This window comes from Mytilus galloprovincialis, chromosome 12 (assembly GCF_965363235.1).
Source record: "Mytilus galloprovincialis chromosome 12, xbMytGall1.hap1.1, whole genome shotgun sequence".
Lineage (NCBI taxonomy): Eukaryota > Metazoa > Mollusca > Bivalvia > Mytilida > Mytilidae > Mytilus > Mytilus galloprovincialis.
The window spans coordinates 26942664-26966672 of NC_134849.1; the positions used below are offsets into that span (position 1 = coordinate 26942664).

The following is a 24009-nucleotide window of genomic DNA, read 5'->3' on the forward strand; positions in this document are numbered from 1 at the left end:
GTTCAACATAAAAATAAAAATATGCATAATCAAATGAGGGTGAAAAAGGGCTATGCAAATATTGACGACGCTGTCATTGTTTATTCTGAGATAATTGCAAAGTTTTGAACATTACCAAAAATCAAGTGGAACATGTTTGATATTATGAGAAATCGTTTCAAAAAATATCGTCAGAAAGGAGGACATAGCTCATGACCGAACATTGGTGGAATTCATAACTATAAAAGGTACAAAACACCTCTGTTAATGGAGTAAGAAATGTTTGGTGCTATCTTAACCTATATTGTTTATTTCTTATGGTGCAGGAACTTAAAATATAACTATTATTTTTTTAATAAGACGTTGCCATTTGACCAAAAATACACATTTAAGAACTATCAAGCGTCACGAGGTGTTGATGTCCTTACAATCAAAGAGTTATTATGCAGTGTTATGAATTTATGTTTACAGCTTTAGGACGGTACAGAACAGTCCTAGACATACTGTGATGACTCATCGTGATAAACGTAAAATGGATAAATCTTTTCATCTGTTGAACAAATCTGTAGTATGATTGTTTTAGTATTACTTATGTTAAACGTGTTCGATTTGTTGCCCCTGGTATCAAATAAATTTTGAAGATATGTCATACAGAAAAACGAGATATAAATATTCCTTGTATCCCGATAGGTGGTACCCCTATTACGGTATGATTTTGGTTGTACCATATTTTCATGTAAGAATCACAACACATATTAAACTAAATAGCTACTTACTTCAAATATTTCTGATTCCTGAAATCATAAACAAAATATTGCATCATTTATAATTCGTATCACGATATACCATACTTCATATGTACAATTTGATAACAAATAAACGGATAAAAGGATAAACGAAGTTAATTATTAAATATGATAGACATGGCAGACCAATCATCTTTGTCCTATAATATACGGTAAATTCCTTTTGTCTGCATTACTGATATCCTGTGTATTTAAGGAATGACTGTAATATTTTTTCTGTCTATGAAGAAATAACATTAAAAATTTGATGCACACTGAATAACGCGCGCAGCGGGTTATTTAACAGTGTGTACCACATATTTTATGTTATTTCGAACAGAGAGACAAAATATTACAGTCATTTCTTATAATTTAATTCTAAATTCCATTTTAAACCGTAGAAAAACATGAGAAAACGTTGATGAGGTCACGGTCACATGACTAAATTATGTCTATGGGCTCATAACAAAATAAAATCAGCCAATCAGAAGACACGTTACATCCAAAATTAAATTATTGTCAAATAAACAATAAGGGTCAACAAGAAGGTACTTGCGTAGCTATAAAGCTTTGGGGAATGTTGCAGCACATCCTGTTTTAATTGTCAACTGCATCTTGCTGATTTTAAAGAAATATTACATACTTGATTGATCACATATATGTGGTATGGATGATAATGCGACATCTATTTCGAGGGACAAATTCAGGTAAATGTATGCAAATATAGGTCACTAATAACGCTCGTTTGCAAACGTTGAGAAATTTGATACCTATTAAAAAACTCCGTACTCAAGATCGCCAAGCTTTACTATTTTTTTTTATTTTCAAAAGGTTGCACAAACATTTAATGACTTCTAGAACAACATTAAACTCTTATATTTGAAAAGTCCAAACATTGAGTCATAATAATCATTCTATCAATTTTTAGAGTAGGGTTTACAATACTGTTATGACAATTGTCTTTAGAATTTATTCAGCCCTGTTCAGTAGCAGTTCAGACAATGGTAAGTGTAGACAGGTAACTACATTGCGGAACAATATATGGCAATCACAACACATCTCTATATTTTAAATCGATTAAACAGATTTAAATTGACAGTAGTCGAATGGTCTGAGCAAAGCTTGAAGCTGGAAACACTGCAGTGGATATATCGTGAAATTAGACGAAAGACTAAAAATGACTTTATTCAATCTGTAATTTAATTTCAAAGTAGCTGTTTCAGATCAAAATCTGTTTACTAATGCATGGGACCTAAAATATATTGTTCATATCGCCTTAAATATGAGCAAATGGAGGTCAATGTCTGGCACTCAAAAGTTAGAAAACCAAAATAGTATTTCGCTACAAACGTCCCCGATATGACAGAATGTTTGAAACCGAGACGATCAGCGGACTGTTTTGTGTACTATCTATTATATTTTATATACTCAATATTTTATAGATAATTATATACTATATACGCCAAGTACAAGCTAAGTACAAGCATGTATCACAGATGGATTTTTTTACTTATATTATTTATTATTTCGAATTTGATTTGTATTAATATGTATTTGTGAGAGAAATGATATTAAGTGTTCACTAGAGATACTACGTCACGATAAATTTGTTTTCTGTCTTTTACATAATGTAGAATAATTTATTTTTAAAAAGAAGCAAATGACTTCTACTAATTTAACATTGAAAACAGGGATTTGCAATACAATAACACATTTTATTTATTTATTGTAAATAATTAGAATTAGTTATCTATAACTCTTAAAGGCGAAAACACTTTTTTACAATTTTTTAGAGAAAATAACGTGTCACAGACGTTTAGGTAAAAAAAACATTCCGGAAATTATGATAATCAATAAAAGTGAAGTCATTGTCATTGTTTTTATCCACATGTCTAATAATTTAAAATTAATAGGACTACTTTTGTAATTCTCTTCCTAAAGTATGTATTTTTTTCCCAAAGATATCTGAAGAATAATTACAGCAGTTATGAAAATTATCAAGCACAAATATACATACGAACGGTTAGTTTTTTTTCCTAAAGGTATTTGATAAATACTTATTTTACTCTACACTTATCATTACTATATATAATTCTATGATTTATTTTCACAGACGCTTTTGCGAGTTAGTTGACTGTTTTGAATGTATGTGTCACAATGTCAAAAGAAACATGGCACCAAATAAAGTGTTTGCAGTTGACAACACAATGATCATGATTATGTACAGTTGTGCCGGAAAGTAAACATCAGTACGTTGATGGTTTTTGTACCGAAAAAAGATGAGTTATACGAGAATATGCAGAATCATACATTTTCGCGTCGTTAATGAGTTAATGATACACTTACAATAATTGTTCAATAAAATCCCACGGTTGTACTAAATCGTCTGATCTGTGATTTGTTTTATGCTCAAAGCACCGGTATTCTGAAGTTAATAAATCTTCAATTGTTTTTCGTTGGATTGTAAAATCACCATTGTAACATGTGAATGTTTTTATATACGATATATGTAGTCTATAACGGTTTTGTAGTGTTTCAACGATTCGAAATAGTTCTGATCCCAAATCTCCATAAGTTTTTTTTGACATTCGTGAATTCCATACTTGAAGAGCTATGGTATTATGTCCTTTACATACTACAAGTTGTTCACAACCAGACAAATCCAAATCAAATACACCAACCTGGCGATATAATGCATTTCTTTTGCTTCGACATTCTTTATCGATTATATAACTAACATGATACTTTTTTACGTACCAGGCAATAATATGGTTGTAAAAGGCTGGAGGAAGAAATTTAAATTCTAAACATAACCAACTGGTTTTGTGAATTGATTGACTTCCATCAGAAAACTGCTTCTGAACGTCAGAGAAAGAGCATGACTTTATCATACATGGCATGTATAATGTTGTTGAATCTTTTAAGTTCACAATAATATCAAATCGTTTCATTACTTCAATTAAATGTGCTTTGTTGTCTTCAAATTTCAAATTAGGTTCTTTCCGGAACAGGCGAGATATAAGCGAATCTGTTAATTGTCCAGTGTCTTTCAATTGTTGCCAATCATCTGAAACTTCTATAACATTATCAATTTTATCACTAACAAGACATCGAAAGGCCTTTATCAACCATTTCGGGTTCAAAATAACATGATCAGCTAAGTTTTCTTCATCAAAGTAAATAACTGTTCCATTGTCGTTACAGTATTGCAAGCATCGTTTAGCTTCATTTTCTTCGCTGATACCAATATCGTCATGCTTTGCAATTTTTAGCAATGTTTCAGTAGATGTAATTGGTACATTGTTGTCTCTCAACTTTAATAAAACTTGTTGAAATAATAGCCATTTTAAGGGATAGATTTTGCCCCAATCTTCCATTTCAATAGCTTGACGATAAATTTCTTTTCGAATCTCTTCAAACACAATGTCAGCATCCTCAGTATTAGAAATAAAATAAATGTTTCTCAAGTGTCTTTTCTTCTCCTGGTCTTTCAGAACTTGTCCTAAATTGTCTTTAAATTGTCTTTGTCGTTCTTTTCGCTCTGAAGGTTCCTTCAACACAATAAAAAAATAACTGTTTCAACAAAGGGACACACAAAGGCAGATGGACAAAGAACATCAGTGAAAATAAAAAAAAAAACAATAACACAAAATAAAACGGCATAATTGGGAGTAACAAACATACCGTTTGTAGGTAACCATTTAGAAGTAAAAAAAATGAAATACAACGACTTCACCACTGGTGCTACTTCCACTTTTACTAAGTTTCTTATTGTTTTATGTTGTTTATAAAAGTATCTGTCTAATTTCAAATTATAGATTCTTATTTGTCCCTGTAGCGTTTTACTAGTTAAGGAGGCTCGCGGGTATAAGATTTTCAGAAAAAAAAATAAACTTTAATCTTTCATTACAAATTTTACTAATTACCTTTAGTAGTTGTTACTTTATCATATGGTACAAAAATCATTCCAAAAAATCAATTTGTGTTGGCCCCAGGTGACTTTCAAAATGTATACTGAGCCAAAAAAAATGAGCAACAAAAATATGAAATTTTATTTTTATTACAAAATCATTAAAAAAACTTATAATTCTGATAATAAGAAAATGGAATTATAACATGTCACAGGCAACATGAATGTTTATTACTCATATTCATTAGGAATTTCTTTGTACGGAGCGCAGGAGGGTCAAAATGCGGAAAAGATAATAGCGTTATTCAAAATCAATTTCTCGGCCATGCCCTAAGTGCATCAATGAAAGATTGGCAGGCACACCACCAGCTCTCCTTATTCAATGCACTACTCGTAGGCCGGAATAAACTTGTCACACGTTGATGTAAAGCGCAGGCAGCGCTCCTCCCTTGGCGATAGTTTTTTGTGGTCTACGAGATATCGACCTATCCTGTGCAGTTGTTATTTGTCGATTTCTGTTCGTTAATCTCTAAACTGTTGAGTTATGCACATTAAATCGAGCCACGACGTCAGCAACACTCTTTGCGCCGTCAACCATTCCAAGTCTTTTCGGATAGTCATTTTGGGAATGCCTGGTGACGCCCAATGCAATTTTTTCAAACGCTTACATGTTTGTCTTACCAATGGTGTGTGTCTGAACGTTAGTGAAAAAAGAAATTTTAATTTCGTTTTAAAAGTACAGGTACTAAAGGTAAAACATTAATTTCACATGCAATGCTGGAATGGCAAAAATCAATTGACCGGAAAAAACGTACGACTGTCTAAAATTACAGGTAAACATTAGGATTATATTGATGATGTTTAAATTTTTTTGTTGCAAAAACAAAAAAAAAAGTGTTGCTAAACTTTTATGGCTCAGTATAGATATCATTGAAAAAGCTCTAAATTATCTCCCTTTGGTGCAAAAATGCCATTTTTTGGCATTAAAATTGAAATATCTTCTTTAACTCATCGGTTACCAAATTTTTTATTGTTGTTTTCGAATAAGTTGAACATAAACTAAATAGTTGTAAAATTTAAGCGATTTCTGTAATTTTGTTCTTTTTTTTTCGGTATTACCGCTTTTTCTCTTATTAGTTCAACAGAAAAAAAGGACATAAACATAAATGTATGCTTCTTTCGAAGGAAGATTGTGAGCGTAAATGAACGGTGACCCCAATTTTTTATTTCATTTTTCTATTAAGTATAAGATAAAGTTCATTCATAGAAAAATATAGAGATATCCTATATTAAATAAAACCAAATATTAAGACCCGCAAGCCCTCTTAAGTTGGAAAATAATATTGTTTATAGGAATAAACATGTGTACCTTAAAACGATCTTCGTTTGTACATACAACAATGATTGGAGGGTCTAGTCTGCCTTTCTTTGTAGTCGACCAGTAGCAGTGAATGGCGTCAAACCAGAAACAGACATACTCTATCAATAATTTGAAAGTATAAAACGTTTAATATGAATAACACAATAAATTTACTTTAGGAACCCATAAAAATGTGTGTTCAACAAATTCGAAGTACATACTTCGCAACACATGACCAACATGTCATTAACAAACCTGACAACCTAAAGCAGGATTATTCCAAACAATTTTAGAACAAATTTGGTTTATATGTTCATCGAAAACACAAGTCGCCGAAAAAATTACCTGGAAAAACTATGTAATATCTTTTGTGTATACATATGACATCCAAACAAATTCAATGCTCTCTTTTTCCTGCCAAAAATTTAGTTTTAACCATGTTTGATAATAAACAGTATAACACAACGGTAGGTTTCAAAAATAGCAATGTTTATCTGACTGTTACAAATATGTGTTACTATATTCAGGGGGGAAAAGGTTTCAAAACTCATGTTGGTACAAAATATCACGATAGCTTAACTATTACAAGTACCAAATGTATGATAGAGGTTTTGCTATGAGGTTTTCATACTGTACATCCTTATTCTATCAGAACAATTTGTAGTTGTAGATTTCTTTCTGTCCCGTCATCATGGAAGAATTTAGAAGCATAACATCTTGACGAATGTATTTTTATGTCAGTTTTTCAATTGTAGAACTTACCTGCCGAGCCTTCAAAATCTAGCCCTTGGTTTTCAGCAGTGCTGAACTCTAAACTGTCTGTGACAAGCAAATACACTGCGCATTTTGACAGGAAGACTTGGTGTGTTGCATAAAAATCCTTCTGGCCAGCAAAATCCCACAACCAGCAAAACGCTAACATATCATTCTGTTCCTCTGTCGTAGATTTGAGACATGATTTCATAATTGTAGAGGTCATTTCGTTTATATTTTCATCGTTAACAGGGTCTGACACATTTTCATTTAAGAAGTTGTTAACTGTATGACCATTCGCTTGTTCTAATTTGACATTGTCTTTTTGTATTTGATTTAAATCAATCTCCACTGCTTCATGATTGTTTTTATTGTCGGGTATAACTGAATGAATATCAGGTATTCTGGAACCTATCCATAAGGTGTCATCACTTTCATTTCTAACGCTGGAAGTATCGTCTTTATCTTTGTAATCACTATTACTTGCACTTGTAGAAAGGCTTTTGTCTGATACACGTCTTGATTCGTCTGTTTTGGAACTTGGAGGTTCTTGATCAATAATAGTTTCGGCTGTGGCGTTCAGGAGTTTATCTTTATACACTTGATGTATCAATCTAGTTAGATCGTCGTCTGTCTCTGTTAACATATAAAAAATTAGATAAATAAACAGATAAACCATCTGGTTAATATACTTTTTTTGTTTACACGAAGAAGATATCCAATGCATATATTTGCTGTTTGGTTAATATTTAGGTTTAGATTATATTCAGTTGTTTTTGTTTAATTTGATTTTTGATGTAACCCGTTTTCTGATTGGTGGACGTTGTTTTGTTTATTAGCTCGTACACAAAAATGTGTTATGTGAACGTGACATCATCAACGTTTTTTCATGGTGTACTGTTTTAAAATGGAATTGACCATTAAATTATAAGAAATGACTGTTATATTTTGTATGTCTATTCCAATAACATAAGAACAATGGTGCACACTTTATATAACCCTCTACGAGGGTTAATCAGTGTGCACAACATTGTATATGTTATTTCGTCATAGCCAGAAACAATACTACAGTCATTCTTTAAATAGAAAATACGGACCTCCAAGGTAAAACAGATTTTAAATTGGGAAAGTCAATGAAACTGACAAAATTCAACAATAAGTTATATCATCAAATGAGCGAATTGAAAACAAGTGTCACTGATGCAGGGGGTACGTTAAATATGAGTATATGAACTAACTACATGTATACCTCCTATAAGAATGGTGCTTGTTTAAATGTCCCTCATATTTACAAAATTCAGGTAGCAACACAAACAGACTTAGTTGAGATCTTTTAGCTTAATCTAGACATAAATAACACACATGCGACACAACTGATTCGGAGATGCAAAACAACTTTACGAAAAATCTGAAACATACAGTTTGGAAGACGCCAACAAAAAATAGTGAAGTAATAAGTACATACAGAAAGTAAAACATAATTACAAATGCGCTTTCTATAAAAAAGTTCAAATTGAGTAAAATATAAAGTAACGGGTGTAATGCAATCACCCGCATCGATTGCGAGATCTATACAACAAAAAGGAACTAAACATGTGTTCTATTAGGATCAACCGACTGTTAACTTTCACTTGAAACCATCATTTTTTAAGTATATTCTAAATAGTATGATAATTACAGTTGTGACCACGGTGATTAAAAACTTTTCAGTTTTAAATGTATACTATTTTCATCATGGTCAAGTATGTTTTGTTAAGGCCTAATTTGGTGGTTGTACATCAACACAGTCTATCCGAAAAACTTTGCTAAGAATTTCGCTCAAATCGGTGATAGAGGCAGTTCTTAATCTACAGTAATGTGAAAGTGTGGTTTTTTTTCTCCTTCTAAGACTCACTGTGACTTTTAACTCAAGTACTGGTTTAGTGTCAATTTGGGATACCCCGTTTCTTTTGTTTATAAAATCTTAAATATTACAAGGGCAAACCCAGAGAAAACTGTACAGTAGTTAAACATGATAAACACCAGGACCAAGAAAATATAGCTTAAAACAGTCCTTCAACATCTATGACTTTGCACATTGTGTATATATAATTCAATGACTTCCTGTACATGTGGTTACTAGAAGCTCTTGAATATCATATCAGTTGATGAACCTATGCTCCTTGCACGGGGGACATTTGGTTATTAGTGTTCAACTCAAAACAATTGATAATTTGAAAATAAGAAATTTCTAGTTTTAGTAGAGATTATGGTTCTGAGATGACGGATATGGTCAAATTGGATAATTATGACTGAAAAGATGCAGAGTAAGGTGCATATTTTGATTCTTCGTCTTACCTTCAGGAGGATATTATTGGAACTTATTCAGAAAAATTTTATTTTATTTTTTATCCATATAATTAATATATCAGTATGTGAGATTAAATTATCCGGCTTTGTTGATCTTTTGTTTATTTACAAGATTCTGACAGAATTTCTTCCCATATCAAAATAAGAAAAGGTCTGCAACGCGAGGCAACGAATTCTAATGGTTTATCGACAGTTTGCTGGGAAATTCTACAGCCAAATTCGACGAATATTTTTTGGTGGAAACAACTTTTGTAAGGTATCTCTTTAGATAGGATTTTTCAATCGTTCATAGTGGTGTAAAAGTTATTCACCCCAGTGTTTACCGTAGAGTTTTTCATAGAATGAAAAAGATACAAAATTATCCAGAGTTTTATTTTAGTTCTTAAAAATCAACATGTAGTTGATGTCATTATGTGAGTTAATAGTATCAGAGTTTTATCTAATAATGTATAAGTGCATTCATTCTTACAGGCTTTAGATGTACTATGCCATGGAAAATTCCGAAAGAAAAGGTGTCATGTCAAGGTCATACAGAGGACATTTGAACTTTATATGAAGAGAGACGACCCAAACATAAAAAATAAACCGACTGCAATTAAACTCTATTTTATTGCTGATTAACCGAAGGTTATTTTTTAAGTAGAATATGTAATATGAATTATACTCATTACGAGTTAAGTTTGTTATAATTCTCTAGTTGGATATAACCTAGAGATAGATATAGAGGCCAATTTCATGAATGTCTTCAATTAGAAACTATCAAATATGCATTAGTCAGCACTGTATTATAAAATTGTCATACATAAACCAATCATACACAGCATACGATAGTGTGTTGTTTGGATTCAACATTTTAAATAATAGCTTTATTTTTAAAAAAATGAAATCATCACAATTTAAATGTCGTTTACTAAAAGCACATCTTAACACAATAATTTTTTTTAATTTCAAACGTGATTGCAAAATTTTACACTTAACCGATTTTTTGTAAATTAGTCACTGGATCATTATAATAAGAAGGTGAAAATCCAAATAAGATTAACAGCACTCCGATCAACTGAAAACACAAGAAAATATGCAACAGTCGTCAAAACACAAAAACAAACCTACCGATTTGAAAACTAATAAATGATATCATAAATTTCAAAGTATAACATATCACGATTTTTTTAACGGCCTCAGGATATATAAATGACGACATTATTCCTTATAAGGACATTCTTGACATTGAAGGTTGTCTTTTATCAGATAATTCTGGCGTCATAAGAAGTATAGAGTACCGAAGTCCTTACATCTTTCTTAAAGAAAAAGCCTTCGATATACTGAACGCTCGCCAAAGTGTTCAATTCCGCCAAATGTTTACCCTGCTTGTCAGAAGCTTATATTCCAATTCTTGTCGTTAAGTGCTGTTTATTGTTTTGGTTTGAACAATTAATGTCAAAGATCATAATGGAAAAATAAAATTACATAATTGAACTGTTTAGACAGGTGATAAGACAAACATTTTAATAAAAAAAAAAAACATTATCGAGTGTTAGATGTAATAAACAAAAATTTAACAGAACACTTTAAACCAATTAAAAAAAATTGTGTGACTAGTCCTGTGAAAAGTCTCATGAAGATATTGAAAATATTGGATATAATTAGTTTGTTTTATATATATTTGTTTGCATTAAACGTGAATTCATTCCCTTAAGTTCTTCTAATGCTGGCCTAGTATTGATTCCTTGTACTCAATTTGAACGGTTTTCAAAATTATGTTTCATTCGCTCTGCAAGCGTCTAAATATACGTGAAGAGGAGAACAAACACGAATTAACATATTTTAAAGTGTTGCGAGGATGAAACGCAATATTGAAAACAAATATTCATCTGACAATCCTTTTCATGCTTTACATCGAATGATTAAAACTTAAAACGTAAAACAGTCGTACCATTACATGGGCTCCATTTCCCATCAGCGATATTTATATTGCATTTCTCAACTTCAATACCGTCTGTACTCTGTGTAGAAGTGACATCTTCCTTGTTGTGCCACAGTAATCTTTTCATTAAACTGGTTTTTCCTACTCCGTTTTTTCCAATAAAAACAAGTCTTGCAAAATGAAGTTTTCCACATTCACCTTTTAGGAAAAGTTCGTGTATAAACTTTTGTGTTTCATCATCTAATTAAAAACAGACAAAAGAAAACAAATACATTTTCTATTAGTTCAAAAAATGTACATTTTGTTTTTTGCAATTTGGCGCTGTTCGGTTCATATCATACATGTCCTCTAGACATTATATTATTGTGTCATGGTCAGTATTTGTTTTCTTGACTTCCATTTTTGCTTTTTGCCTGTTATTTTTGGTGGGGTTTTTTGTTGACATATTAGTTGTTTTATTTGTAATTAAGATTATAACACAATATTGACTTTTTCACATATTTTCTGTTTGTTTAGTTCACACATTCTTTTAAATATAACAGAATTTTACGCGACTGTCATACAATTGAGATATTCAACTAGTTATAAAAACAGGTTTAATTCACCATTTTCTACACAACGAAATGCCTGTAAAAGTCAGGAATAAGACAGTTGTTTTACATTCGTTAAGTATATTTGAACCTTTTATTTCTGTCATTTGATAAGGGATTGCCCATTTTGAATTTCACTTGGAGTAATTTTGCTGTTTAGTCTAATGATAGTGATTTACTTCATTGTATATTCTAACAAAATAAATATTCATTAACACTTTAACATACCTGTCGTTTCATTTCCATTTATTTGCGTTGATATGTCATCTGCAACTATATATAGAGATATCTGCTCAGTAACGGTATGTTAGATAACGTGTCTCGAAACATATTTTGTCTAGCAAAGGATTATACAAATAAGTAGATGTGGTATACTTGTCATTCAACCAAAGTTCAAATCAAATGGATGCAAGCAGCCATAAGCCGTACTACCTTCAATAATCACAGAACACCATACCGTATTTCATCTATAAAAAGCCCCAACATACATAACGCTATACAATTCAATTGAAAATAATAGCTTAATTAATAACAATGCATTCTACCTAAAACAAATAGGACAGATATGAACTAACGCCAACCATAGAACTGTTACTCCTGACTTTGGTCAGAAACATAGACAATGTGGCGTTGTTAAACATATTTGAAGGCGCAAACCCTTCCTCTTAACTGCGATTGTAATTTAACGGCAAATTATAAGAACAAAAATGCTCATTGAATGTTTACATACCTGTCGTTTTATTTTCATTAGTTTGTATGGACACGTCATCTGCAATTACATATATGATTGATGTATTATCTCATAACATATTTTGTTCTGCAAATTAATTTTTGTTAGAAGATAAAGATTATTTAAAATAAATATAGTAATATTGACGAAATTCCTTATCAAAGATATTTTGAATCAAACAGTACTTACCGTTTGACTAATTGGATCGTTTAACTTTTATTCGAGTTAGCATTACCAAATTGATGCCCAACATTTGAATTTAATCTAAACTGTTTATTATGTATTGCGTATTGCTGCGCTGGTAAAGTCCTGCTATTGTTCTAATAAAATTGTCAAAGAATCTCTTATGAGGATTTATATATATATATGAAAAAAAAGTACGCGTTTTTCTTATAATGTTTCTAAGTCTAATGCTAGTTATTGAACTTCTTCTGATCTTCTAAACAATGAATAATCGGAGATATTTTACTTACCTATCGTTTCATTTCCATCAGTTTTTGTAGATATTTCACCTTTAACTATACATAGAGATATGGTAAACATGTGGGTCAATACAAAAATTATCTAACAGATAAGTTTGATCTAGAAGACAGATTAGGTAAAAAAAAAACTCATCTTCAATCGGAATAATACAAAAAAAATCGTCAAACACACTACACGGCTACATTATATACATTATATAATAACCGTTTCACAAATGATATCGGATATGTTCCTCACGTCGTAACTACAATCCCCTTCCCTTTCATGAATATGACCTACCGAATTACACTATTTACCGGATTTGTAATCACATAAACAACACGACGGGTGCCACATGTGGAGCAGGATCTGCTTACCCTTCCGGAGCACCTGAGATCAACCGTAGTTTTTGGTGGGGTTTGTGTTGTTTATTCTTTAGTTTTCTATGTTGTGTCGTGTGTACTATTGTTTTTCTGTTTGTCTTTTTTTTTTTTTAGCCATGGCGTTGTCAGTTTGTTTTAGATTTATGAGTTTGACTGTCCCTTTGGTATCTTTCGTCCCTCTTATATATCATTCAAAAATATGTCTACTTTGCGATTAGCTTGGGGTCAAAAATCAAGATCAAGGTCAGAAATATGGCAGTTGTTGTATTCGTTTGATGTGTTTTATCATTTGATTTTGCCATTTGATTAGTGACTTCCCGTTTTGAATTTTTCTCGGAGTTCAGTAATTTTGTGATTTCACTTTTTTAATTGACATGAAAGAGACATTGCATAATAAATAAACCATTGTCATCACGTACTGCATCTTCATTCGGACATAGACATCGGCATCATTGTGTTTTGCATAAAAATAATTATAAACATAAATCTTGTAAAATGAGTGTAGCTGGTAATACTAAACAGGAAATATGTGCTCTCTACAAATAGATAAACTTCTTATTATGGATACAAATTTTATTATCAAGGTTAATGTGTGCGTGTAAGAAGTGTTTGAAGAATCAAATGAACGCTATATCTGCTTATTTGACCCATTTTTCGTCTTTTCTTCTACAAGTTAGGTGTCTTTGTTATACTAGTAGAAAAACGGAGCTTACCAAAGTCGCCAACCTTTAACAACACTATCACAGCAAAGAAAACACAAACTGAAAAAAGGAAACATTTCAATTTATCATTAGATTGTATTGCTCTTTCTCATAATTTTATACAAGTTCATTTCTTTATTCAAAGTAATAACTCTGAACAATATGATTTATGTTTGACGACAAAATTATTCAACCCAGTTTCTGAAAACAAAATATGTAAATGATTATTCAAGAATACACTATAACATGTAATTTCTAAACTAGTTCTAGATATGTTACAAATGTATGTAAATTATGTCTGAAATAAAATCAGATATTAAAAACACAAGAGTGCACACGCTGAAATGTCTCGCCTTCTATACTAATCATTGATATTATGTTGATAGTCCTAGGTATAAAGCTAACCTTTATAACAACTGTCACATAAACTTAACATTAACCAAGATAACTAAACAAAGACCAATGAACCTTGAAAATGAGGTCAAGGTCAGATGAAACATGCCAGGCAGACATGTACAGCTAACAATGCTTCTATACAACATTTATAGTTGACCCATTACTTATAGTTTAAGAAAAATAGACCAAAACACAAAAACTTAACACTGTGCAATGAACCGTGAAAATGAGGTCAGGGTTAAATAAAACCTGCGTGAATGACATAAAGATCATAATATGTTTCCATACACCAAATATAGTTGACCTATGGCATATAGTATTAGATAAAAAACCCAAAACTCAAAAATTTAACTTTGACCACTGAACCATGAAAATGAGGTCAGGGTCACATGACATCTGCCCGCTAGATATGTACACCTTACAATCATTCCATACAACAAATGTAGTAGACCTATTGCATATAGTATGAGAAAAACAGACCAAAACACAAAAATTTAACTATAACCACTGAACCATGAAAATGAGGTCAAGGTCAGATGACACCTGCCAGTTAGACATGTACACCCTACAGTCCTTCCATACACCAAATATACTAGCCCTATTGCTTATAGTATCTGAGATATGAACTTGACCACCAAAACTTAACCTTGTTCACTGATCCATAAAATGAGGTCGAGGTCAAGTGAAAACTGTCTGACAGACATGAGGACCTTGCAAGGTACGCACATATCAAATATAGTTATCCTATTACTTATAATAAGAGAGAACTCAACATTACAAAAAATTTGAACTTTTTTTTCAAGTGGTCACTGAACCATGAAAATGAAGTCAAGGACATTGGACATGTGACTGACGGAAACTTCGTAACATGAAGCATCTATATACAAAGTATGAAGTATCCAGGTCTTCTACCTTCTAAAATATAAAGCTTTTAAGAAGTGAGCTAACGCCGCCGCCGTAGCAGCCGCCGCCGTAGCAGCCGCCGCCGTAGCAGCCGCCGCCGTAGCAGCCGCCGCCGTTGCAGCCGCCGTTGCAGCCGCCGTAGCCGCCGCCGCCGCCGGATCACTATCCCTATGTCGAGCTTTCTGCAACAAAAGTTGCAGGCTCGACAAAAAACACATTTTAACAAAATATGTGACCCTCTTTGTTTTGATAAAAGATGCATTGATGATTCATTTCCGTTTAATAATCAACTTTTATTTTAATTACTATAGTTATTCCAAGAGAATTCAGCTTACTCAGTATTATAACAGTAAATGATATGTATTGGAACACAATAAAAAGGTTTGAAAGCTACATCAAACAGGCCTTTTTAGCTTTGGTGGTATTAAATGTATTGGAGTCAATTCGTATGGTGTTTTCCTTAAATTACATAGCGTGTACGATTTGTTAGAATACTTTTCCATTAAGCTTTATCATTGTTGAAGGCTATACTGTTTCCATACTTTATTTTATCCTCATAAACTTTTGGTGGATAGATGTTTCAGTGGCACACCTTCTTATTTCTAAAATGGGTTACTCTTCGTGTTGTATATATATATCACAATTGTTTAGAAAATATTATGTAAATTTGGCTGTTCAAACAAACAACTTTTCGCAGTATACTGTGTACTTACCAACTATACTAGCAATGATGATATATGTACCGAGATGAGCATTGGAGTTGCCTAAAATGATAATAAAAACATGTCATTTTTAAAAATAAGATTCGATCTCCATAGACTTCAAAAGGCATGCAAAATATTCTTGTACTAAGTCGAGAATATGACCTGATGACAGTTGTGTTCAATTCGTTTGATGTGTTTTGTTTGAACTTCTGATTTTGTTGTTTGCATTGGTTTGATTAAATGAAGAATGGCGTCCGAACGTAATAATCAAACGTTATTGAATATAAAAAAGAAATTAAAACTCAAGGTCAATGCAGCTTTTTTATGCCGTATAAGACGTATCTTATTTTATACCAAACATGTTTATATACTAGTAGTGCCCAATAGAAAGGAACTTATATTTCATTCTGATCCATTTTCAAGAGTCTAAAGTACCGTCATTGATATGTCAGTGGCTTTGTAAAATGCAAAAGACAAAACAATTGAAAAACGAAGCATACTTGTATATCATTTACTTTTAGTTTTATTTGTGTGTTTTGATTACAAATGGTTGTCAATATTATGAAATCTGATGCGACTGTTATACAAGCGAGAGGTTGAGCTTTAAATCCAGGTTTAATTCACAATTTCTACATAGAAAAATGCATGTACCAAGTCAGGAATATGACAGTTGTTATTCAAACGTTTGATATGTTTGAGCTGTTGATTCTGCCAGTGTATTAGGGACTTTCCTTATTGAATTTTCCTAGAAGGTCAGTATTTTGGTAATTTTACTTTTGACAAGTTTTGAACATTGTTTTTTTCCAAGATAATTTTATCCTAAAATGCTCACTTTTTATATTGCTTTCAATTAACTGAGCTGAATAATCATCTGTGTTATATGGTCTGAAAAAGAAACAAGCTTGTACTTCAATTGCATATATGGAAAAAAATTAACAATTCAATTATCATTGTAAATTGTCTTCATGCTTTACTCACAATTAATGATATTGTTATATTTCATTATACCACAATTATATATATTTTCCGCAATTTTCAAAAAGTGTATTTCTGTTTCTGCTGTAACGATTAATATGATTAAGTATATCTTTAAGACGTGGCACGGTACTTTTCCATCCCAAATTAATTTGTTGAGTTTTGATGTTGTGTTTGTTGTTGTCATCGGATTTTGTCAAATGTCTTAACGTTTGTGTTTATACTGTAAATCGTATTTTTTTTCCTCTTGTATTATTGTGTTGTGAAATTTACACTATATATTTTGTTTGCAGTTTGATCGGACGAAACTCCCACAAAGCTAGATAATACAATTAATTATCTAATTACTAACTACAATTAAATAATAATTAGTATTATAATTTTCACTGTTATTAATATCAGTAAGATAAGTCATACAAATCTAATCTTGAATTTCATCCAAATTCTTTCTTAATTTTCGGAACACGTTTTAGAAATTTAAATGTGAAGTCACTTTGGGCGTTGCATTGACTATGGCTAACAGGGCTGTAATTTTGTAATGTATTCGTTTTTATTCTATAGCTAGTTACCACTTCAGTTTAATCATGTATATCTATTATATAGTCATTTTATAAAATTTTCTGTTTGCAAAACTATGTATTATTCTTGATAATAATGATGTTTTTGTCATAGGCGGACAACCCTGGCCTCACAACTTTTCTCTATCGATTTATGAATTTTGAACAGCGGTATTCTACTGTTGCCTTTATTTATATCTACAGAAAAAAGGTCTATATAACTGATTTTGGTAACAGTTTATATTCTTAAAGGAAAGACTATTAAATCTACAAAAATGTTTTCAATATGTTTAAAATCTCCATTTTCAATTTCATAGATTAACAATAGTGTATGTAACACTTTAGCGATAATAGACATCAAACTCAACTCCGAAACATATAAAGAAACCAAAAATAAAACTAAATTCTTATATGACGTGCTTCTTTCGCTTTGTAAACAACACCATGATAAAGTTCTCGATATATCTTTACTTAGCACAGCCTCAGAAATATACATAAAAATGGATGTTACAATATACCTCCCACGAAAATCCAGATGTATTGGAAGCTCTTTGTAAACGTTTTCCCGATTTTAATGGTTAAAAAAAAAGAAGGTTTTTTATTCAAACGCATCTTAAAAGAATTAGTGCACAAGAGCTCGAAAAAATTATCAAATTCAAAATATTGTAAATTTCCGTAAAAGTCTATTAATGTTTTTTGCGCATTTAAGTCATTTCAAAACAGGACGTCATACAGATGAGAACGGTAGTGTTGAAGGTTTTCCGTTACGTGAACCAACGAAATTCGTAGAACATTGTATTAAATGGAATTTTGAGGTAGGTTTTATGTTCTATTCTATTGCATTATTAGAATATTTACTGATTTCTGCAAGTCAAAATGGCAGCTCCTTAGTTACGAAATGTCAATGTTGGATATTTGACTGTAGCTTTACAAGAAAAATGTGTATATTAAAATGTCAAATGTTGGGTTTAAGAATTGAAATAATTAAACAGATTTTTTCTAGCGGTTGTAATCCATGCAAGCTACACAATATGTATTAAAATGTTGAGCATAATTCAGCAGGGAGTAAAAGAGAAAAGCAACACACATGGCATATCCACTGTCTCTTCAGTTTTTTAAATGACCATATTTGTCCTATTAGAATCGCTATTATTCGTGGAAGCCATATATTTGTTGTAAATTTACACATGGCCTTGTTAGTGATATGTGTTAATTATATTCCTCGCTAACGCTCGTGATAAAATCTTTATATCACGGCCACACCATGTGAAAATTTCCAACAAATATATGGCTTCCATGAATTGTTTCTTAAACATACAACACTAACAAAAACCAGAGTCTTTGAACAGGCACAAACATGCAGCAGGGTTAAACATGTTTTGTAAGATTGCAACCCTCCCCTTATAACTCTATCTATTTTTTTTGTATATTATAAGGCGAAAAGTTTTACTCATGAAGCTAGTAATAATAAACTGTTATCACATACATATGTCTCCCTTTTTTGTAATTTCGATAATGCAAACGTTGAAAATAAAATAGCAACACTTTGCCATACACCTACCTAATCAAAAACTCATACATGAAAACTTAGCAATAGTTTTAAAGTTAATAGACCATGACTGTGGGGGCGATCCAAAATAATCTCCATGAAATTAAATATATTAATGCTTATCAGCTGCATGTCAATATATCAATACGTATACAACTGCATGTCAATTATCATTAACCTACCACTAGTGGTTCCCCATAAACTGATTTAATCACAAACTAATACATGATAACTAGGCAAATATGTCAAAGTCAATAGACCATAGCTGAAGGGGCAGGCCATATAATCTCCATGGAAATGAGATTTGCCAATACTCATACATCTGAATAATAATTATCATTCACTTGTATTAGTGGTTCCCCATAAACTGACCTAATCACAAACTAATACATGATAACTAAGCAAAAGTTTCAAAATCAATAGAGCATAACTGAGGGGTGGGACCAAATACCTCCATGGTAATCAGATGTGCCAAATATATTACAACTGCATACCAAATACCTATGACTAACTACTAATAGTTCACCATAAACTAGACCTAATCAGAAAGTGATACATTGTTGTCGCCGACGCCAGAAACAACATAACTATGTCTCGTCTTTTGACTCCGTCAAGCGAGACAAAAATCAGACGGTCATTTTGGTAAATAATTTGGTTACTTTTAGAATTAAATTGGCTATACAACCTGATTGTATTTCTGGTAATACAACAACACCGTGTAATCTAGCAGCATCTCATTTGGATTTGTGATTTTGTACCAACATGCAAATGTTGTTTGCAAAGTGAGAATTTAAAGACACTAATGAATTTCACAGTGCAAGTTTTAAAGAGGTAGAAACAACAGAACATGTTGATTTAAATGCAATATCATATTTTTTATAATATTTTTCATAATGATAGTGAATTGCTTTGAAAGTAAGAATAATTTGAATAAGTCACATTTTGTGTTTCAAGTTCTAAAAACTTTGATTTAAATTATAACATTTTACTGGCAAAGTAAAATAAAAACTTTGCAAGAATCGCACAATTAGACAATCGGTTATTGTTTGTGCATTAACAAAATACATAAACACAAACCAAAAGGAACGATTGTTGCGAGCAAATAATCGGTTGTAGCTATTAATCAACATTTCATATCATCCTTTGGTTCAAGATGACATTATAAATAATAGGCAAATACGTTTACATTAGTTAAGATTTTTAAAAACAGATCTAAAGCAATTCCGAATCTTAGATATAGAGTTTAGAAATTTCCAGCAACGATCTTACTTACACGTTTGGAAGTATTTCCTGGCATGTTGAATTCACCATCATATCTCCGTCGGTGACGCATTGATAATCTATGGAGAAGATAAACCAATTTATTTAATTATATTTAAACTCATCCTACATACCAATATATAATTCTAATATACTCGAAATTCCGAAAGATTTTGGCAAAAAAATGTTATGCAACCTATGAAACTTCATGATTGGTTCTAGTTTTACTTTAAAAGTAAAATAACAAAAAAACCTGAACTCCGAGGAAAATTTAAAACGGAAAGTCCGTAATCAAATGGAAAAATCAATTGATAAAACACATCAAACGGATGGAAACAAATGTCATGTTCCTGACTTGGTACAGGCATTTTCAAATGTAGCAAATGGTGGATTGAACCTGGTTTTATAGCGCTGAACCTCTCACTTGTTTGATAATCGCATCAAACTCTATCATAGATACAACGATGCGTGATCAAAACAGACATAATCGTTAAAATTGTAAAAGTAGAGATACAGCAGTCATTACTTGTGTCATAATCTCAATTAAAACAAACACAGACAAATATTTCATTTAGTAAGGGGACAACATTTTTAACCAGAAATGCTTGGATTTTGTTTCTCTTTAACGTTGATGTTAAGTTTTTGATATGTATAAATGTGGCCTGACCATCAATGAAACAACTATAAAAACTTGTATCGGCTGCGTTATTGCTGAAATAATTTAAACAATAGCTTGTTTGTTGCATCCTATAAGATGCTTGAATTCCTTGACAACAAACGAATTGAAACCAACAATCAGCTATTTGTATCGGTAGTGATATTTTCGATTTGTTTATTTTGCAAGGTCTATACAAGGGTACACATTTAAGAGAACAACACAAGGTATATGTGTTTTTCCTTTAACTGTACATGTCGATCACTTTAAAAAAAAAAACCTCACCTGCAGACAGTTTTGTACACGTAGATTTATAACATGAGCAATCTTCGTCGGATGGGTTACAGAAACAACGATTCGTTGGTCTCGTGACAAAAGCATACCCCTGTGTGTAGTCACAGCGACAAGCAGTATCGGCGCTAGAAGAATCATTGCTGAATACTAATTGTCCCTCATCAGCACACATTGATTTACTGAAGATACATTCACTATTCCCATGTGTGGTGAACACTATAGGTTGATATCTTCCTGTGTCACACTCTGCTAGATTAAACAACGGTTGTAACACTAGCTTACTTCCTTTAAATGCATAATAAAAAAAATTAATTGTAACACCGGTGTCTTCCAGATGTAGTTTCTACTCACAAGAGTGGCACATCGGGTGCCAGATATGGAGCAGGATTTGCTTGCCCTTCCATTGCACATGAGATGACGCCGAAATTTTGGTGAGGTTCAGCATGTTCAAATTGCACAGAAATATTTTTTCTATGTTATATTTTGTTTACTGTTGTTTGTCTTTTAATTGTTATTCGTTTGTTTTCGCTTCAGGCGCTTTGGCGTTACAATATCATGATTTATTTTTTTCTCACTTTGTATTTTTTTTTTTTATTTAGAAAACAAATCCAACCAACTTGTCGTTAATGCACTTACTAAATTAGACTAATGTTTTAAAAGAAAAATATGATAAATTATAAATTTTATCTCAAATTAATACGATCCAAGCATGCGTCCAGTTGTATATTCGTCTTAAGAATTCTGAACAGAATTCATGATTAGTCTACAGTTATGACACGTTGAAATCAAGGTCTTTTTACGTAATAAACGTAAAACGGAGCACCTGATTCGAATTCAGAGATTTCGACATCTTACATGTATTAATAGTTTACACTTAGATTACATTGTACTATTATATATGTATATGACAATATTTTATATATATGATGTTAAACGAGATGAGAAAACGGAATGAATATGTATAAACGCTATTTATAACATAATCACCATTGACACTGCATAACATTCAATAACTAAATCGTATTTAGAAATGATGTATTCTGTTAGTATCTCACATTAATAACATTTTTATCAGTCGGAATTGTCGGTCCTCAAAGCTCTTAATTTTGGTCATTTAGTTGAAATATCAATGTTCTTGTCAATCCGAGGGTCACTGATTAGTCTGTTGTAGTTGAAACGCGCGTCGGACCTACACAATTATAACCCAGGTATCCTTGGTTAATGTATCTCATTTTTATGATATTCTTTTTTTGAATATTTAATACATTGCCAAACAATTGAAAACTATTGCACTTCAGAAGATACCTGACCCATACTCACTTAATCAGCACAAAATAAAATTCAAGAAATCAGTTTTACCTATCCTACTTAGATCTAAGCCTAGACAATTTTCCATATGTTTCTCTTCCAGTAAGTTGAACAAACATACATATTTGTCCTCCGAAGAACAGGAAATGTTTCCTTTAAATCTCCATTCTGCTTTGGCTGGACATTTTAAGTCGTATCCAGTCGCCGTTCCAATAATCTAAATGAGATAAGTATTAAGTAAACGATTTTCTTCAATGCAAACCTTGTGAGAAAAATTTGTTTTCTGTAATATGTCATTGTTCAAGAAGTCTTCTTTGACATGCATTTTAGTCAGACTCTTTTACTGAGATGTATATATGTTATGTATCCGTTATACTTGTTGCATTTATTTTGACTAGCGGTGACTATTACATAATACTAAAACAATATATCTAATTAAGTATACTAGTGAGAACATTATACGGTATAGTGGCAATTGTTACCTGAAACATATATACTGTAAACCAAATTATTTCAGCGGATACTTTATTTCGCGTGATACCAAGTCTACTCCACTTCGCTGCTTTAAAAATTCATGATTATCTTATTTACATGATGCAGATTAATAAAATTTACGCATTCGCGACGATTTATATTTGCGTTATTATTCTACTCGCGATAGTCGCGAAAATAAGTTGGTCTACAGTACATTTTGACTTTGCATTTAGAGAAAGGGGTTTAACAGTTTAACTGTTGAAAAGTCTTATCACATTATTGTCTATAATTACCAGTATTAGAATAAAAATCATTCTGCCGCATCACTTATCAATAAAGAACTTTACTATTTTCTGTGAGATCTGAACATCAAACTACAAAAAATATATACATTGATATGTTATTTATAAAGTCGCACACTATCTGCTCAACTGGACAGTTCATATTTTACATCAGAATGCGGTACTATATCATAACACCTTAATAAAGGCAACAGTAGTAAACCGCTGTTTGAAAGTCATAAACTGATTGAATGAAAACAAATCTGGATTACTAACTAAAACTGAGGTAACACATCAACTATATGAGGAAAACAACGAAACAACAGAAGCACTGAAGTGAACCAAAAAACCAAAACGACAATGCAACACTCACAGATAAGATAATAAATGCCATTTTCCTGACTTGGTACAGGACATTTTAAGTACAAAATGGTGGGTTAAACCTTGTTTTGCGGCTGGCCAAACCTCGCGCTTATATGACAATGTTGAATATAAAATTAACACGACAACAATACATGACAGGACTACAGTACAAATAAATGCAAGCACATTTAGGACAAATAATTACACATATAAACATTACAATAGGATATTTCGACATGTTAATAGTTATCAGAAGTACCAGGCTTTTAGACCATTACACTATACGTGCGTTTCGTCTACATAAGACTCACCAGTGATGCTCAGATCGATATAGTTAAAAAAGCCAAACAAATACAATGTGGAA

At 31.8% G+C, this 24009-nt stretch overlaps 1 protein-coding gene across 1 annotated transcript; it reads right to left on the reverse strand.

Annotated features, from left to right (window-relative positions):
• Positions 1 to 3106: 3106 nt before the first annotated feature.
• Positions 3107 to 23372, reverse strand: LOC143055281 (uncharacterized). Its single transcript, XM_076228415.1, has 14 exons — positions 23295 to 23372; positions 22579 to 22744; positions 21211 to 21504; positions 20284 to 20350; positions 16762 to 16814; positions 15939 to 15989; positions 13939 to 13986; positions 12854 to 12898; positions 12381 to 12419; positions 11879 to 11923; positions 11070 to 11300; positions 6797 to 7423; positions 6044 to 6153; positions 3107 to 4315 (listed from the first exon to the last, which is right to left on the reverse strand). The coding sequence occupies exons 1-14, from the start codon at positions 23313 to 23315 to the stop codon at positions 3107 to 3109; spliced, it is 3006 nt and encodes a 1001-aa protein (XP_076084530.1). The 5' UTR covers positions 23316 to 23372.
• Positions 23373 to 24009: the final 637 nt, after the last annotated feature.

Excerpts from the sequence above, each read along its gene's own strand:
- LOC143055281 (XM_076228415.1), bottom strand. The coding sequence starts at position 23,315 with ATGATTTTTATTCTAATACTG. Across the intron at positions 20,351-21,210 it reads GTGTACAAAACTGTCTGCAG|ATTATCAATGCGTCACCGAC; the intron begins GTGAGGTTTTTT and ends TCTTCTCCATAG. Across the intron at positions 16,815-20,283 it reads CAGGAAATACTTCCAAACGT|ACCATATAACACAGATGATT; the intron begins GTAAGTAAGATC and ends TTTCTTTTTCAG.